Raw genomic sequence first — 19,940 nt, forward strand, 5'->3', positions numbered from 1 at the left:
AAGCACAGCAAAATGCAGGGGAGGGTAAATGGGCTTCTCGATCTCAGTGCCATGCAGGGCTCCTTCTGGTTTCTAGTTACTTGGAAACTCGGGGCTTTCTTTGAGGGAATCTCAAACTTGCGGCGCAGGGCTGAGCCCGTTTCTTTCACCACCACCCCCCGCCGCCCTTTTCATTAACTAACCTACGGAAATAACCGCCTTCTTTCAGACCTGGTGCCTTCCTGAAGTGTTGGGCCACAATGCTCGTCGCTCCTGGCCGAAACAGCCAGCACGTGTGGCTGAAGTAGAAGGGGGCGCCAACGCGAGAGGAGACGAGGTTTAGGCGAGGCAGAGCAAAGCTGATCTCAAGGCCAAAAGCTCTTGATAAACCTTCACCTAATTGAGAAGCAGCCCTGACTTCCTACTTACCCGTATTTTCCAGCGTATAAGACTTTAACCCATGAAAATCATCTCAAAAGTTGGGGGTCGTCTTATACGCCCAGTCGTCTTATACGCCGGAAAATACGGTATGCATCCTTATACTTTTCAGAGGTCCGATATTGTTCTATGTACATTTGTTTTATTGATTGCATGTAATATTCTAATTTTCTGAGATTGTGGATTTGGGGTTTTCATGAGCTGTATGCCATAATCATCACAATTATGACAAATCACGGCTTGAACTATCTTGCTTTGCATATAATGAGTCTATCTCATATATTAGTTCCCCCTTTTAAGTTGCATTACTGAAATAAATGAACTTTTGCATGATATTCTAATTTTTTGAGTTTCACCTGTATATAAAACTAATACAAATTAATATTAACAAATTGCATAGGCAGGGTCTACAAAAATCGATTTCTCAACGTAACAATTGTATAGGCTGTTGACCATCTTTCTACGACAAAATTCAATTTTGGAACTAGTTTCTGTTTACTACTACGTACTTTGTCTGGTTTTTCAGTGAACAGAAAACCTTGATAGAATTTACTTTCAGTGAAGACACAGCTGATAACTGCAATGGCACAATTATATGCAGCACAATGAAACTGTCTCCTCTTTTCCAACATTTGTGTTTCACCCGACATGTTTTCTGTAAACGCATCATAACAGGACCTTGGAAGGAAGTAAAAAAGAAAAAAAAGATACCAAGACATTTTAAAGAAAATTGTGTATACTCTTCCCAAATCTGCTACCCTGTGTATGTATGCACTGCAACTCCTAATACATCTGAACAACATTAGGGCTATTAGTCTAATTTGCTAGACGAATACATTCCAGCAAATACCAAACTGAAGTTGTAGTATATCTTTAGTTGGTATCTATTTGGTTTATATAACATTCCAATCATAACCAACCCTCAGTCTACGGTATGCCCTATTTATATAAAAAAGGCTAAAAGATACAAAGTGTAAAACAAAAATAATACAATATAAAGGACAAGATTTTCAGGATAAACGTTTAACATCAAGAAAGAAATGTGAATTTTCATCTAAATAAATAGGAAAACTTTATTGTTTATCATTATTAATAGTGTAACACTGCTCATCCATGTAGCTTGCCATGACACTTTTAAGGCAATATCTCAAAATATTTTTAATGACTGTGATAATCAAATTAATTATTGGCAACATTGTTTTAAAGCATAAATGAACAATTCTCACTTTATAAGTGTTTTTGTAAGTTCATTCCCCTCTACATGAATGGAATGCTGAAAAGCTTGGTTAATTCTGGAATCTTTGGAATATACATCTTCTTTGGATAGACGGGAGTACATAACTTCTAGAATCTTGTAATAGCTTATTTTCTTGATTAGCTGTGTTTCAAAAGCAGTTTCATTTGACTGGAAAAATATATTAATGGAACAAAATGTCAAAGGAGCTTCATACATGAATATGCATTTTATTTTAAAAAAATAATATAATGATTTAGTAATCATTCACCTTTACCTTCGTAAACCTGGACTTCAGGGTGTCCATGGCCTCTGTGATAATCTTACTTAGAAATTCTTTCAATGCACCTAAGCTGCAGTGAAGCAACAGAATGAGAAGACATCGATCTACATAGGCTTGACGGGTTATATTTGAGAGAAGGGTTTCGCTCTGGAACATCTGGTGCACGGTATCCAACAACAGCACTTGCCTTTCACAGCTGCCCCTAAACATCACAATAAATTTAAGTGGAATCTTCAGCTACTTTCCTACTTATAAATTATATGTTATCCACAATCTTTCAGTGAATTCTTTCTAAAGCAGTGGCTTGCTTAAGTTATCATGAAATAAGTAGACACATATTTTTTTAACAAAAATAACTTAACTAATACTACAAACCAATCTATCTTTCTTTCTATCTGAGACAATCTCCAACAAAATGTCACAACCACCAACCTTATTACTGCTGTAAGAAATCACATGTGCTGTGCCTTCTTCAGCAAGAGTATCTTCGATACGAAAGCAAAATGAATTACATGTAAATACACACAAAATATATACAGTATATGAATTTCAATGTGTAAGCACAGCATATCGGCTGTCATTGTTCACATTTTAAGCCTTTAATCTATTACTGAACTCTTTTTTTTAATCATGCTGTTAATATAATGTAATTAAAGAGTATGTTTTACTGACTACCTTTTGGCAATTCTTTTGAAGTTAATCTCAAATAATTCCTCCATTATATGCTTATGGTCCCTACAAAGAATTTCTGCCATCAGCACCAATAATGTAGAATTCTGGGATAGTTCTAAGGCATCTAAAAACTAAAATATAAAAGAATAATTGTACAGTTAGAGAATATGGTAGAGGAAGTTAGTAAGATTGCAAAGTTTTGTGTTCTAAACTTTCTCTGAAACCATTTATAAGGCAGTAACAGCTCTTTAAAAAAAAGAGAATAAAATTTTAGTCCAATAAACATACAATGTGTTTACTTACAAACGCACACACATTCATAACATCATTTACATAAAGGTAATGTGCCTACAATATACATGATTAAGAGAGAAAAAAACAGATAGAACTGTTTCCATATATTAGATGTATTTCTGGTACGTTTAGTAAAACATTGATTGACTTGGATGGCCATCTCACTTTGGGTGCTAACAACCTTTAAAATTAAAATACAAACAAATACAAACATGAAATCCTTAAAAAATTAAAGAATTTAGAATGTTAAGGTTATGTCAACTGACAATTATAATTTCTAAAAGTATAAAAATATTTAACAATTACACATGAAATTTAGGTAATTACGGTATACATTAAAATAATTTCTCTGTATATTACATATTGTGTTTGTTCCTATAGTTTAGTTCACAGATTTGTTTGCTTTATTTTAACTTGGCTTAGAGTTAGTAATATGCTAGAAACACATAAATTACGTAATAAATTGTTCTAGCTTTTGCTCACTTACTTTTTTTATGCAGTCCACATAGTTATTGTACTTTAAAGATCCCTTAGGAAATTCATCTGATTTCAAAGGAAAATTAAACACTACAAGTTGATCTAGTGCATTTTTAAGGCTATGAAGTCTTTCTCCCACAAGATTAGTGAAGAATGGCAGAATAATAATTGCTTGACTCTGAAATATATACAATTTACAACGTTTCATGTTAAATCTAAAATTGTTGTCTTTGGTAGAAAAAAAAATAACACACAAGAGTGGTAAATTCTGCTAAGATTAAGGTTAAGCAATTTTTACACTGAAATCTGAACATGTTTTAAACTTTACCTTTACTTCTTTGATTAATTACAAATCCTGAATAGCATTTAGACCAATGTAAGCTATAAATATTTAAGATTTAGTAGGGAAAACAAGGTATAAAAGCAGCAGGCTACCCCATAAACTTTGCTCAAATGTAACAAATGATAGTTTGTGAAGCCAAGTTGGCTTGTACATTTGATCATTACTCACACAAACAAATCATAACCTGAAATTGCCTTGGCAACCTTAGCTTCAGTAACTGTAGACTATGTTGTTTCTTCCCAAACTGGTGTTCTTACTTTTTAATTAAATGCTGAGAAATGTAGACTGTGGAGGACAGCTGAAACCACTCATAGGGTAAAGACAGACTCTGGCAGATATTTTTGTAGAAATCTGTAACTCTATTAATTCTACCTAACAGTCAGAGATTTTTCTCATTTTCTTCCCTGCTGAAAACACATTCTCTTCAGTTTATCTAGCAGCAACCGATTACATGGGATTAGGTTTCATGTACTCAAAAATCGTCCTCAATACAGATATCCACAATAAACATATCAATATTTACCCTTAAATGATGATACTGGCACAACTTCTATGAAGCATCCTCAGACTTACCCAAAGTCATTGAGTCAGGCAGCATTAAATAACAGTAATAATAATTCTCACTGCAGCTCAATGTGTCTAGCTAATCACACATTTGAATAAAGCTAAATGGCCACTGTATGCAACACATTATTTACTTATACCAATCAGCAGGCACAATACACTTACCTTGAGATTTAGACCCAACTTCTGATCCATAAGTAGACATGTGTATGTATTAAAAACATGGGGAAATGCCTCATGATGAGTAAATGACATCGAAGAGTCGATCTTGAAAACATAAAGGAACCTATCTTTTAAAACACACCTATGGAATAGTAATCTGATAGTATTCCACAGCATTTCCTAAAACAAATTTGTTGAAATTTTCCATGTTTTTTTGTATACGTGTGTGTGTGTGTTTGTGCTGAAAGTAAATCTGTATTAAGGAAAGTTTATATTACCTGTTTTATAATTCTATATACAATATATTTCTACATTTTTGTATCACACAGAGCTCTTAAGAACGCTCATTTAATTAAATTAACAAATGCAAAAAACAGCAGCATTCCTACTAAAATCAAAGCATTCTTTTGAACAATTATAACAAATTTATTATTTAATTTCATATTAGTCCCAATTCTAAATATATGCAGACAAGTAACTAACGCTCTCCATTATAAAATGAGGTTGGATACTATAAGCCACATTACCAAACTGACAGATTTGAGTCATTTTTGTTCATAGTGCAGGAAAAGTTGGCAATTTCAACTTTGAAACATCCATCATATCAGTATAGTATAGTTAATATGGGGAGTGATGCTGCAATATTTATAAAAGTGCAATAAATATTGAGCCATATCCCATACATATATTGAGATCCTTGGAAAGGTGGACTAAAGATCAACATGCTACAGCTATGATAATATAACAACTTTTACACAGATACAGGAATAAATACATTTAAATAAATATATGTCTAATACTTCTGACCACACTGAACATTTTTACCTTTTTTAAGCATACATGATTCTCTCAAGGTATCCTGATGTAACTATAGTCTTACCTAGGCAACACAAGTAATCTCAGTTTTCATGTGTTCTCAACCCAGACCTTTATATTACCCTCTATTGTTAGGTATTTTGTTAGGATGAGAGACCCCTTTATCAAGATTACAAACACAGCAAGTGTAAAATTAATGTGATGTGCAGTTCCTAGTATGGTTGTGGGATGCTGATTTTATCTTGTAACACTGTTTTGAAATGATGTTACAACAATTACATGAAGCCAAACATGGAAAAGGAAGAAACAAAGCTACAATAATGAACAGGTATAGCAATAATTATTATTCCAAATTCAATTTTGATATTATATCCCTAGGAAAATTACCCAGAGGAGGATAGATAGATAGATAGATTTACCTGAAGAATTTTAGCCAATAGGGTCAAAACAGACATTTTGCTCTCAGGAGAAGACTCTTTGGCCCACCAGTCATCAAGATGTCCCCAATTTTTTAAAATAGCAGCTACTAGTTGTACTCCTTGTTGCTTGCATTTAGCACGGTCTTTAAAGCTTTGATCCAACATGCCATTCAAAACTGTACTAACCTGCAACATAGGATATTGAAAATACGGAATATTGACAGCACTTTATGTAATTCAACTTTTATACTGTGGAATAAACATACAAAATGTGCAAGATAAGCAATTAGTAAGTACATTTTTGAGACGATTTTCTCAAATGCTAGAAAGAATGTTCTAGCTAGCCTGTTTAAAAACATCCATTACTTGTAGAGTAGTAACAAGACAATCTAGTAGTAGATCCGATCTATTTATCTAAAAATAGATGTGGGTGTTCAAGGTAAAAGTAACAAAAGGCTAAAAAAATATGATTAATTATAATGGAAAACAAATAATTCAACAGAAATAAAACCAGCAAAGAATCTGTGATAAAACAGAAGGATAGCTAAAATACAGTTTCATTATGAATGTTTTGGGAAATAAAATCTAAAAAATAAATATGCTAGCATATTTTAAAGGAACATTTTAAAGGAAAAGTCCAGTACCATTTTGGGGCTATCTAAAGCTGATTTCATAAGCTCAAGTACAGCAATTTCCAGATTTTTCAACAACTCTTGGTTAATGATTTCTAAGAAGAGACTGTAGAAATATTCCCCGTGAGAAAAGTTGATAAGACTTTCTTGGGCTGTTCCAGACAATGGTACAGATAACATCAATGTGTTCAACAAGAGGCTCACCAGCTCTGTGCACTAAGGGAAACAAATACAAAAGAGTATTTCCTGTCATTCAACTTTTCCCGTGTACCTTCTTAGTCAAAAAATACAAAATAATACAAGATTTCCAATGAGAACCATAAATCTCTTCTATTTGAACAGAGGCAAGTATCCTTTGGTGAGATGAGCAATAGTAACCCAAAGCAATTGCTTTGTTCTTCTTGAAAAAATGATTTCTAATGATACCTAAGCACTAATCTTATAATGGTAGAAATGAAAGCAGGCACCCAGATGGCACATCTACAAATGTCTTTCATCGAACAGGACACTGATGACAACATAGTAAGTTGCAACTGTCTAACAAAGCAAGCTGCTTTTGGCAACAGTCACAATTTCTAGAAGATCTACCAGCAAACTAATTCCTCTCTTGTTTGCTGCTGTTGTCATGCTCTCTTTCTTTCCTCAACGAACTAAACTTGGAAATAGGAAGGCAAAGAAGAAAAGCTCTCCTGGCTACTTGAAGTTCAGATGCAGAACTGCAAAATGGAAATTCTAAGGGTCTTCTGTATGCAGTTCTGCCTCTCTGTCAATCAAAAGAATTCACTCTACCCAGAACCACTAACTTGGGCGGTGGCTTATACAAGTGACAGAAATCAGCAAATGGAAGGTTTCTTAAATACATGTAAACTCCAAAGAAGAGACAAAGAAGAGACAGATAAGAACCAATAAGGCCAAGTCCTTACCCGGACACCAAAAGCAAAAGCCAGATGCAGAAGTCCCTCAGCTAATTGTTTATTGCTGATGTCTAACGAAGGAAGGGACCTTCTTTCATCTCCTGGTGCAATACCTTTGTACACTACCAACATGAGCTTAGAACCAATTTCAAAATGTAGATCTGCACCCTTTGGGGAGAGAAAAACAATAAAACATTTGACTAAAAGCCTATTCATAATTAAGCAATTAAAGAAAGGTCATCTAAAGTTACAAAAAGTCCTTGCGGTCTTTATCACTATTTTAAAAACCCTAGAGATTCTTCTAAAACTGAGTAACTGATGAAAAACAATGGCTTTCCTCCAATCCATGACATTCCCCCAAACTATTAAGAATGAGAACTGCATCATTTAGATGCTCCTAAAAGAGCAATACATATTATGACAGTTACAAACACTTCAACGTGAACGAAATTATTCAGTAAAACCCAGTGTGGATTCAGATACTGAGCACTGAGCGAATGTATCTAAACAGTGAGCAAAACTAGAAATGTTGCCCCATACTAATGAAGGAACACAATACTTGGTAAATGATGAATGCCTAATGTTCCAATGACTAACAAACATGTTACATTGGCATGATAGACATGTGAAGTCCAATTTATTCTCTTTCACTTTGCAAGTATACTGATGCCAATATAAACAACAATGGATATTTTTACCTTAGACTGCAAAATACAGTACAATAAACCAGCCTTGTGAAGCTGTCTGCAGCCTGAAAGAATGGATACATATCTAACGTGATCCAGCCGGGCTTCTGGATTGTACAAATCAACAGTGCAAAGCTCATCAATGCTAACAAATAGAAATAAATAATAAATGTATATCAGACACATTAAATGTCACACTAAAAATTATTTTTTAAAAAATATTAATATTAGAATAGACTCTAAAGTGTCTTACCTTTTCATTGTTATTATTTCTCTGATACTGTTCTCTAAATATTTATTATAGGGAGATTTCATCAAAGCTTTTACTAGTCTCACGCAAATATTTGGTAGATTTTCCATAATTTGTACATCAGCTATATTAAAGCCTACACTTTTTGGGTCACAAATAGTTTTCACAACAAGTTTTATTAGATTCTCATTAAGCAGTTCTTTCTCAAGCAGCTAGAAATAAAATAAAAATGAGATAACAAAATAATAATTTTGTTCAATCTACATTTTATTTTTGTACATTTTTTCAAAAGTTAAAGAATCTATTTAAAATGTATTATGTAAGCGATATGTTTATAGATAATAACTGGATCAAATTTTCAAGAACACCTATGACATTTATTAAAGGTAGCTGAGGGGTAACAGTTCTACTACATTCTAACAGTATCTTCAGCATGCCCAATGACAACTAGTGGGCATAGTTTCAACGAACTGCTCATGATATTATCATCTTCATGTGGGGCAAACATATATTTCTCCGGGCTTGCAAATAAACACCATGTAGTTCTTTAATCAGTAAATTAATTCAGCTCATTCAGGACAGTGCCAGAAAAATTACAAAAGGTGTTGGCCTGAATTTCAGAAGGCAGTCAACAAAGGCAATGTGGAATATGAAGACATTTTTAAAATGACACAATACTCTTTTACTATTATAATTCCAACCAAGATATACCACAAATGTATCTTAAATCTATCTTATGTGCCCACAGTATCATTCCTAAATCAGAAAGTCTTATTCACTCATGATTACTGTAATATGCTCTATATGAGGCTTGAAGCTACATCGGGTTGAGGATACGCCAATACAGGTAGTTATGGGTACATCACAGTATCATGCAGGTATTTATGGTATTTTGACACAGTATCCAGTCCTGTGCAAAATTGCTTATATCCAATTACTGTTATTTGTCTCATAAGAGCTGATAGTTGACATGCTCCAATACCATTACTTAAGTATTATTTAATACAGGGTTCCCCAACCCCAGGGCTGTGGCCCATCCAGAACCAGGCTCAGCAAGCAGCAGGCACATGCACGCAGCTCCACTTGCACACCTGCTGCTTGCATGGAACCATACCCTCTTCTCCCCACTGCTGTCACTGGTGGCCCACAAAGTCGGAAAGGTTGGGAACCGCTGATCTAATAGAACCTAGGAGATACGCCTTCTCTATCATCATATCCACCCTATGGAATAACAGTAACCCTATAAATCTTGATGGCTGCTGCTTTTTATAAGGCCTTTAAGACATTTTTCCCCCTCCAGAGAAAGGTAACGTGGTCTTGTGATCTCATCAGGATTGTTTATTATTGCTTGGAATAATTTGATATATTTGTTAAATTTTTATAGTGCTACTGCTAATCTGATTATGTCACAGTTATGTTGAGATTATATAACTTGAATAAATCAATCAATCACAATTTCTGAAAATAATTTGCTCCAAAGTCAGAAAATAGTGTGCCTGTGAATGCATTTCTTAAGTGCCTTCAAGTGTGGTAGCTCATAGCAAACTTGCTTGAACCAATGGAGCCAAGCCTACCTTCCAGAAATGTTGCTGGTGAGTCTCCAAAATCATGCTTCCAAAAATCATAATCCGAACTATAATTGTACATTTGCTATAATTGTATTCTTCTCTTTCTTGTGGACTCAATAACGTATCACCTTTGGATGCACCGCTAAAACATTGCTCTGCACTGGATATATTGTACAAGGCAATTTTACCAAGGAAGAACTCCAGTGATTTTAAGAATGAAGACCCTTTATTTGTAGCTTTAAACAAATATAAAAGAAATGTTAAAAATACAGCCATCACAATTTTTACTCACAAGAACTTTCAAAAATCATTTACACCAATATACTGTATATTATTTGAAAAAGTAGGCCTTTGTGATGGCCACCATCAAATAATGGCCTTGTAAAAACAGGAAAAAAATATATAATTAGGAAGTTCTTTGATAATAAGATTGAAATACTTTTTGGCAAAGTAAAGGATATAAAGAAGAATGAGATCTTCTATAACGTAAGTCCTCCTGGTGCAACAGTGTCACAGTGCAGAATTTCAGAAAGGAAAACCTACTTCCCTGAAGGCCCTTTCCTTTGACCCAATAATCCAACTGTTGTATAAGGTAAAGGTAAAGGTTCCCCCGCACATGCGTGCTAGTCGTTTCCGACTCTAGGGGCCGGTGCTCATCTCCGTTTCAAAGCGGAAGAGCCAGCGCTTGTCTGAGGACATCTCCATGGTCATGTGACCGGCATGACTAGACGCCAGAGGTGCACGGAACGCTGTTACCTTCCCACCGTAGGGGTCCCTATTTTTCTACTTGCATTTTTACGTGCTTTTGAACTGCTAGGTTGGCAGAAGCTGGGATGAGTAACAGGCGCTCACTCTGCTATGCGACACTTGGGATTCGACCCGCCAAACTGCTGACCTTCTGATCGACAAGCTCAGTGTCCTAATCCACTGAGCCACCACGTCCCTAACTGTTGTATATCAGGTTACAATTATCATTCCCTGCCTTCCTTAGAGAGAACACTTCATCCCTGCAAGGCATTTCATCCTTTCCATACAGAAAATTAAAAGCCTTTACGTCCTTCAAATGACTCAGTATAAGTTTAATACAAATACCCTTATCGTTCCAAAATGCATTTAAAATACTGCACTTCATTTAGAGGCAGCTTGTTTCTGTGGATATTAAAGATTGGCATCCAATGTTTAGTTGAGTCATCCTTTTCTAAAGTGGATCCGGCTCCACTGGCTTCCGGTCTCCATTTTAAGTTAACCCAGCTAAAAAAGGTACATCGGCAAGATTCATTTCCTAAGAATCTTGCCAGAGTTGTGTGACCATCAGTTTTTCTAATGTCAGAAATATGTGGGACGTTGGTTTCAAATCTGTAAAACTGGCCCCTAATCCTAGAACCTGTGGAGGAGGTTGTTAAACTTGACTCTGCCAGTCTACTTATCTCATCTTTCACTCCTAAAATTCTGCCAGGCCTGCATTTTGGGCAAGCTGGATACATTGCCTTCTGCTAGCCATTTGGGGTTTTACAAAATATTCCTTTTTTAAAAAAAAATATTCAATTTTATTTTCCCATTTCTTCCACAAACAGGTCAACAAATATATCGCCATACATAAATACATACATGTAAATTTGGGTGCTGCTCGTCCATTTCCCCTTTCACTGTATCCACCCTCCTTTTCTCTCTTCCCTCTTCTCTACTTTCTTTCTCCCTTTCTCCTTTCTTTCCTACTTCCCTCTTCTTCCTCTCCTCTCCTCTTTCCCTCACGATTCCCCTCCCATTTCTCCCCACTTCTCCTCCTCTTTCCCTCCAACCTTCCTACTTCCTTCCCCCTCCTCTACTCTGTTCCCTCTCTCCTCTCCTTTCTTCCCTTCCATTCCTCTTCCGATAAAATTCAGGGGAGATGTCCGAGCAGCAAAATATTCCTGTTCAGCAAAGCCGATACTTTTGTGGGGAGAGCTCTTACAGTTCCTGAGCCAAGAAATCCCCTCATTACTCTCTCCACAGGCAATACCAAATGACTTTTATATATTCTATCCAGAATTGACCAATATTTTAAGATAAAAATTTTATCTTAAATTTTAAGATTAAAAAAAACTGGCTTCTATTTCTCACTTTTGCTCTATGTTCAATATTGATCACGTCCTTTAGAATTGCCTCTTCTTAGGCATGAAGATTTGCAATAATTTCCTTTTTTTAAAAAACTTTCTATAGTGAAGAAGCTGAAACAGGAAAAGATAATAGTAAAAACAGTGCTTGATGCTGCAGGCATGTCCATGATATTATAACTTTCTTGGTGCTGGGACAAGAAAATGTTCCTAAATAGAGGGGGGAACTGTATGATTTTCTGTATATTGGTCAACAGATTATAAAAATTCTATCAAAAATAATTTATTTAAAATTAAAAATGATCTTAAACTCATTTTCACATCTGTAGTTATATATTTTTTTCTAATGGATTTGGGATGACAATCATAATGCAAAGTGATTAGGTCATCTACCTACCTAAGATCTCATTTGGTTTTATCATTCCTTGTTCAATAAAGGTATTGTAGCAGTCTAAAGCAGCTAGAAGCATATCCATCCATTGTACAACAGCTCGCAAACTAAAGCTCCCTTGCAATTCATAGAGGGTTGAATGAGATAAGATTCCAGAGACATTTTCACCCTCGCATCCTCCTCCTTCAAATTTCTTTATGAGAAAATAGATTCCTTCTTTCTGAAGAACATCACCCAACCATGAAGATGGAGATGGGTTTCCTGTCAGGGAAGCAAACAGATTAAAGACTCTAGATAAATTTGTTACAATTCAATTCCATGCTTACATTAAAAACAAAACAAAAAACAAAAAATATTTTTGTTATAAAAATGGGAGGAAACTAGAAAAACCATTTCCAAAAAATGGATCCTTTTTAAAATAAATCCTAGATCAGTAGAGAAATTGACAAAGAATATTTTTATCTCTCCTTAGACATTCTACCATGTTTCCCCGAAAGTAAGCCCCACCCTGAATATAAGCCCTAGCTTGATTTTTTGGGGGTGGGCCTAATATAAGTCCTGCCTCAAAAATAAGCCTTAATTTTGGGGTGAAGCACACTCCTAAAAATAAAGCTAGGGTGGGGGTGGGGGGTGGAGCTGCCCCATGTGCCCCATATCTACTTAGCGTTGCAGCCATGCCTCCCATGAATCAACAACTGCCTCGCTTCACCGGCCCACTTCTGCAGCGTCCCCCGGCCTGCATTTTGCCATCAGAGGCCTTTCCAGAAGGCCTGATGACAAAATGCAGAACAAGGGATGCAGCGCGTCAATCCAGAGCTCCATTCTCAGCATTTCCTTCGGCTGCAGAAGAAGTGAGCCAGGTGGGTGGGGCTGTTGGTGCTGCCGCCATGAGATAAGACCGTGGAAAAGATACCCATGAAAATAAGACCTAGTGCCTCTTTTGGAGGGAAATAATAATAGTAAGACCGGGTCTTATTTTGGGGGAAACACAGTAATAAATTAATATTGCTAAGTAAGCAAAGGATTTGATTTTCTTTGGATGATAATACAATTTTTAACAATTATAGAAAACATAGTAACATTTTGAGGTTATTGAACTATTTTACCAATGTAAATAAAACTAGTAACTTCATGGAATGCAGAACACAATTTTACAACCAGTCCACATGCTTTCAGAAGGTATTCACATGAGGAAAGTATAATTAATTGCTAAATTCCCAAAAGTGACATTTTTCAAAAGGAACTTCCAATTTACAACACAGCGCAAAAGTCAGCATATTATGCTAGCAACAGACTATTTACACATATACATACCTGGCAACAAGGGAACAAATTCAAAGAAAAGTTCCATGACTTTGTGCCGGCACTCTGTTTGGGGTTGTCCACACTGTCTTAAAAGCCACACGACAATATCCTCTAAACAAACAGATCTAGATGGAAATCCCCTACAGGAATGTATTAAAACAAAGTCTGAAATTACCAAGCAGTTGTCTGCTCTGCTTCTGCATTTAAATATAAACGTAAGATTTCAAATGCTCTACCAATAAGAGAATCAACAGATTCATATGTGTAAGAACTTTATACTGTAGTCAGATTTTTGCCATGCATTGCATTTTAATTTAATTTAATTTTAATTCCATTTATATCCCGCCCTTCTCCGAAGACTCAGGGCGGCTTACAAGCTTAGCAGTAGCCTTCATTCTATGTATATGCCTGCTTGTTAGGGCTTTCACCCCCCCCCCAGCGGCATTATTACAAAGTCAGCTTAATTGCCCCCAACAATCTGGGTCCTCATTTTACCTACCTCGGAAGGATGGAAGGCTGAGTCAACCTTGAGCCTGGTGGGATGCGAACCTGCACTAATTGCAGGCAGCTGGTGTTACTTAAGCAGGCATTAGCCCACTGCTCCACCAAGGCTCTTAGTATCTCCAATACTAAATATTATACGTAATATTAAAATATTAATTTGTCCTCATGACTGCAAAATAAATAATTAGTAACTCTGTTTATTCCCCTATGCCATATATCAAATCAAACACTGTTTCATTTTTTATATTTGTGACAGAATTGTATTCTCCTACATGTCCAGTTGCCTTCTGAAGAAGCATCTTTAGGACAACCATGACCTGGATGACTGGGAATCTCCATAGGTTGGATTTAGAGGTTTATCCAGGTCAATTATTCTGGATGCCCACTTTAGCTGCAAGTAAATTTAGGGACGTGGTGGCTCAGTGGGTTAGGACGCTGAGCTTGTCGATCAGAAGGTCGGCAGTTTGGCAGGTCAAATCCCGAGTGCCGCGTAACAGAGTGAGTGCCTGTTACTCATCCCAGCTTCTGCCCACCTAGGAGTTCGAAAGCACGTAAAAATGCAAGTAGAAAAATAGGGACCACTACGGTGGGAAGGTAACAGCGTTCTGTGCGCCTTTGGCGTCTAGTCATGCCGGCCACATGACCATGGAGACATCCTCCGACAAGCGCTGGCTCTTTGGCTTTGAAACGGAGATGAGCACCGGCCCCTAGAGTCGGAAACGACTAGCACGCATGTGCGGGGGAACCTTTACCTTTACCTTTAAATTTAAGGAACAAATTCAAAATTTATAGAATGTTGAAATATATTCAGTTAGATTATAATAGTGCTTCCTGAGAAGAAAAATCACTGAAACAAATATCTATGTAATGTTCCATCTGAATTGATAAAGAAATTAATACTAACCGAGGCAATCTCCGATTGCTTTTTTTGTTCAAAGTAGATGCTTTTTGCTTAATGATACGCTTGAGGTGATCAATAGCATCACAGCACTGTTGAACTGTACCTATTTTCAAACCAAGAAAAAATATTGTGACTGCTTCCAAATAATATTTTGAACAAAAATGACCCTTAATTGGTTTTACAGTGGTAAAATACACATTTTTTGAATTACTCTCTAGCTTTGCTGATACTGTATAAGGACTATTAAACATTTTTTTATTCTCTGCCAAGTTGGTAACCTTTAAGGTTTTCTGAGAATAAGAAACAGAACCAGAAATAATATCTCTTCTGAATGCTTTGTCTGAGAAGGTAATCTGAAACCTGATAATGAAGACATTTCCTGGTGAAAATTGGATTCAGTCTATATTTAATCAACAAAGTTGTAGTATCTAGCCCAATTTCTAATAGTTGTAGTTTTTCCCCATTTTGGAGAACAAAAAGTCTTGAACATGCCTCACTTAGTTTGATTGTTTATAATAAAAGTATTACATAATAAAAGCTTTAAAAACAAGACTATGTACTTAGACCTGGGGCTCTTGGTTTTACTATTGGTTAATCATCTCACCTGTTTGTATTTATTCATTTTGAGAATGTTTTGTCTATTTTAATATGTTGTTTTACAATTATAGAATTGTAATAAATAATTTATTAAAATGTAGCACTTAAAAGAACATAATACTGAAGTAATTAATACAAAAATATGAACCATACAAAAGTATTTGAAGTATATTTTTTAAAAAAGCATTCTTCCAAAATTGTCTGTCAATACATTTTTATAATATAATCTCATAGAAACATTCTAACTGCTCAAAACAGAAACATTTCATTAGAAAACTATTAAAATATATAGGCCTGAAGTTTTTAAAGAATTCTGAAACACCAAAATGTAAATCTAATCCAACAAAAGCTGTTAATATCACCTAAAGACTTCTCATCTCCATGTGTCAAGGCCAGACTTTCCAGATATACAACCAATGCTTCAAAAACAAACTGGTCCACCAGAGCATTCTCTTCTCTATGAAACAAAGGGAGAACAAATCAAACTTATTATGCGGGAACTATTTACAGTTAATGTACTGTAAAAAAATGGTATTGTTTCAGATGTTTCAAAAATGTTTAGAATACAGGCAAATGATAACAATTTGATCTCTGCCGAAATAAACATGAGTTATTAACTGGATTCTACTAAACATGAACAAACACCACAGCCAAACATGGCAAACAATTCAGATTTTAATAACTATAAACACAACAAAACTTGCAAAGTTTAATAAAGCATTTCATTTATTTATATGGTTTTGTCCTTTGACAAATCTCTTGCACCCAGTATCATAACAGGTTGTGGCAATGTGTTGTCCTCAGCTTTGCAAATACTTAATATCCCACAATACTTTTAATAGTATTTTAAAGTGCATTTGATAGAAACTGCACAAACACCCGTACATCAGTGTATTGCTTGATTCGGCTATTAATTTATTCACTGCTCACCTAAACTCTCGGTAAATGTTATTGAAAGCAAGTGCAGCTCCTAGCCGTTTGAAAGCATTAGGATGGAGAGCAAGGCTGTACAGTCTCTTAAAAAGGGATTTTGTGTTCACTGGACTTTTTTCTTGCTGCTCTGGAGTAGTTTGCTTAATGGACCATTTCAAAAATTCATGGACACATTGACCACAAAAGTCTCTCAAAGCGCTGTCCACAGGATCCACTATCCCATCCTGAAACAGAGAACAATCTTGATTCACTGTGCTTCAGAGTTCATTTAAGCAACACAAAATGAAGTGGAAAGTAATTTATGTACACCATTTTAGGCTACTTAAATAATTACAAATGACAGCAAAAATTGGCTATTTAACCTACAAGTAAGCTGCTCCAAGAGAAATGTTTGGCTTAATAACAGGGAATTTTTTTAAACACAAAAAAGGATTGTCTAGTTGGTTGAAATCAACAATCAATTAATTAAATTCTATAAAAAACCAGAAGTCAACATAAAATAAACACTGCACCATGAGACCATATTTAAATTGCATTATAACCAGCAGAGAAAAGAACCATTAACCTCAAAATTGGAATGTATATAAACCAAATTTTACAGTTTTGGAAAAACAAAAAGGTCTACATAAAGCTTAAGAGTTCCTAACACAGAATTATAATTAAGTATTTCTGGGAAGCTTATTTCCCAATTCAGAACCTGATCACCTAAAAAGTTTTCCCTTTCTCCTTCCCATTAGACATGGAACCTAATGTCCTGTTCCTGATGAAAAACTGAAAACTAATTGAGAAAATCTGAAAAATTAGACTGGTAAGTTACAATTTTGGCAGAAATATTTATAATTTATCTTAAACAACAATCACTTACCAAAATTGCTTCCAGTAGTGTCACAGTATCTTGACTTTCAAACTTTTTATTGTTTGTGAACCAATGAATTAATTCCATTACTAAAGTGCCATAGAGTTGCCTTGTAACCTAAAAATGAAAGATTAGTTTATTCTACATTTTAGATTTATAATTATACTGTAGAAAGTTTCTCACAGTTTCTCACAAAATGATTCTAATGTTTGTTGGACCTTTTAAAAAACACATACTCACAACTTGATTTCATATCGCTTGAACTCTTATTATATTTTATTAAATATTAAGTGCTATGTAATGATTTCTATTAGTTCCCTTTTGAACTGATACAAAAATTATTGCTAAGAATAATCCTTGGACTAATTTGGATAATAATCTTCAGTGCTATCCCAATGAATGGATAAAAACCTTAACACTGAAAAGCAACTCATACATAGGCAATTCTCTGCAGTATAATTCTCCTGGGAAAGAACATTTGTCCACGTAAGCAGGAAAGACATCCATGAAGCTTACACTATATCCTCTTCCAATCTGTATTCAATCTAATGCTACCAATTCAGATTCAGTTTTCTGTATTCATTGCAGTCAACCAGTTTAGAAAACAACAACAAATGAGTAAGTGGATGACACTTGACCGTTGAAACATACAAATTTTGGCATGTACACTTAAATTCAGAAAACTGACAAACTGGTTTCTCCTTGACTCTGCCTGTCAGAAGGTCTCAAAAGGTGACCATATGACACCAGGACACGGCAACTGTCATAAATATGAGTCAGTTGCCAACCATGTGAATTTTGATCAAGTGATCATAGGAATGCCGCAACAATCATAAGTGTGAAAAACAGTCAGAGGCCCCTTTTTTCAGTGCCGTTATAACTTTGAACAACCACTAAATGAACTGTTGTAAGTCAAGGACTACCTGTATGTATTTAGTAGTCCACTATTAAATTAATTCAGAAACACTGAGTTAACCTATATATTGAGTGGACTGATGACTGTTTTTTTTCGTTTTAAACTATTTTCCTCCTATTTAATTTCAATGGCTCCCATGATGTAACAAGACAAAAAAGTAAATTTTCCTTGGGAGGGGCAATAAGACCAAAGATGAAATTCAAAATTATTGGAAATCCTCTTGTAAGTTTTTTTTTTAAACCTCAAAAACCAATCTCACTTTGAAGCAGTAAAATGAAATTTACTTGCCTGGTCCACATCACAAGCAAGTCGAAGCAGTACAGGAAACAAATGTTTATACAAATGAAACATTGGTGGGGATTTCTCGTGTCCTTCAGGTATTTGAGAAGCTTTTCCCAGCATGAACATAACAATGCTATGCAACAACTCACAAGCTGCAACCTGAAAAATGTGAGTCCTGATCAGCTACTAGATTGGATTGTTCCAAATTAACTTATTCAGCAAGTTTTATTTGATAAAAATAAGATTTAATGTGAAAGAATATGTTACAACTCTAAATTTTTAATTTTCCTTTAAAATGTACAAACAATACATAAAGGTAAAGGTAAAGGTTCCCCTGCACATGCGTGCTAGTCGTTTCCAACTCATCTCCGTTTCCAACTCATCTCCGTTTCAAAGAGCCAGCGCTTGTCCGAGGACGTCTCCGTGGTCATGTGGCCGGCATGACTAGACGCCAAAGGTGCACGGAACGCTGTTACCTTCCCACTGCAGTGGTCCCTATTTTTCTACTTGCATTTTTACGTGCTTTCTAACTGCTAGGTTGGCAGAAGCTGGGATGAGTAACAGGCGCTCACTCTGTTACACGGCACTTGGGATTTGACCCGCCAAACTGCTGATCTTCTGATCGACAAGCTCAGCGTCCTAACCCACTGAGCCACCACGTCTCTAAACAATACATAGACGGGGATTAATCTTAATAGTTCACCAAATAATTAACATCTTTATCCTGCAATTAGAAAGCTGGGGTGAGTAATGCTTACACTGTTGGATACGTGCAGGAGATAATCAGGTTCTACTTTCTATTTGCCCATGGAATTCACTGGAACATTCTGGACTGGTTTCTGTCAGCCCAACCTATCCCAAAGAGTTGTTGCCGTTAATCGTAAAAATAGGACAGACCTCTATGTATATCACCTTGAAGTCACTGAGAAAAGGCAGGCTATAAATGCAACAGCAATAGCACTTAGACTTATATACCACTTCAAAGTGCTTTACAGCACTTTCTAAGTGGTTTACAGAGTCAACATATTGCCCCCAACAATCAGTGTAAAGAATGCCACTGTGTTCAAATATCTTCACAGTTTATACGGATAGAATATTTATTTGTATCATTCATATCTGGATTACTTTTAATGATGAACCATAGCTTCAATCCAGAAAAAAAATAGTTCAACAGGAAAAGAATAGAAGAAAAAGATTCAGCTTAATACCTTAGTTTGTCTGTCGCTAGCACAAAGAGCCAATTCAGTGACCCGAGGCAAGAATAAATCCAAGTATATTACAGGCTTCATATCAGCAAATGGAACTGCAAAATTCAGGTGCTTCTCTATATCCCAGGATACAAATTTCTTCATTTTTTCCTCTGTAGAAGCAGCTGGTAGAAAAAAATGTCTGGTTGAAAAACCGAGGGCTGGTTTATCTGCAGATGGGTTT

The 19,940-nt window shown here is 35.6% G+C and overlaps 1 protein-coding gene across 1 annotated transcript in view; it reads right to left on the bottom strand.

Annotated features, from left to right (window-relative positions):
- PRKDC (protein kinase, DNA-activated, catalytic subunit) overlaps window positions 1-19,940 on the bottom strand; it is a 97,387-nt gene that overhangs the window by 52,804 nt on the left and 24,643 nt on the right. Inside the window, exons 24-43 of the mRNA XM_083357595.1 lie at window positions 19,718-19,881; window positions 18,516-18,668; window positions 17,321-17,428; window positions 16,453-16,679; window positions 15,885-15,979; window positions 14,929-15,028; window positions 13,530-13,660; window positions 12,222-12,476; window positions 9,738-9,967; window positions 8,167-8,375; window positions 7,926-8,058; window positions 7,237-7,395; window positions 6,326-6,529; window positions 5,682-5,867; window positions 4,450-4,551; window positions 3,388-3,555; window positions 2,610-2,737; window positions 1,929-2,136; window positions 1,644-1,822; window positions 927-1,095 (exon numbers count right to left, since the gene is read on the bottom strand). Coding sequence (XP_083213721.1) covers window positions 927-1,095; window positions 1,644-1,822; window positions 1,929-2,136; window positions 2,610-2,737; window positions 3,388-3,555; window positions 4,450-4,551; window positions 5,682-5,867; window positions 6,326-6,529; window positions 7,237-7,395; window positions 7,926-8,058; window positions 8,167-8,375; window positions 9,738-9,967; window positions 12,222-12,476; window positions 13,530-13,660; window positions 14,929-15,028; window positions 15,885-15,979; window positions 16,453-16,679; window positions 17,321-17,428; window positions 18,516-18,668; window positions 19,718-19,881 — 3,308 coding nt within the window. The remainder of the gene's footprint in view (window positions 1-926; window positions 1,096-1,643; window positions 1,823-1,928; window positions 2,137-2,609; window positions 2,738-3,387; window positions 3,556-4,449; window positions 4,552-5,681; window positions 5,868-6,325; window positions 6,530-7,236; window positions 7,396-7,925; window positions 8,059-8,166; window positions 8,376-9,737; window positions 9,968-12,221; window positions 12,477-13,529; window positions 13,661-14,928; window positions 15,029-15,884; window positions 15,980-16,452; window positions 16,680-17,320; window positions 17,429-18,515; window positions 18,669-19,717; window positions 19,882-19,940) is intronic.

This window comes from Vipera ursinii (assembly GCF_947247035.1).
Source record: "Vipera ursinii genome assembly, chromosome: 3".
In the NCBI taxonomy this organism is placed as follows: domain Eukaryota; kingdom Metazoa; phylum Chordata; class Lepidosauria; order Squamata; family Viperidae; genus Vipera; species Vipera ursinii.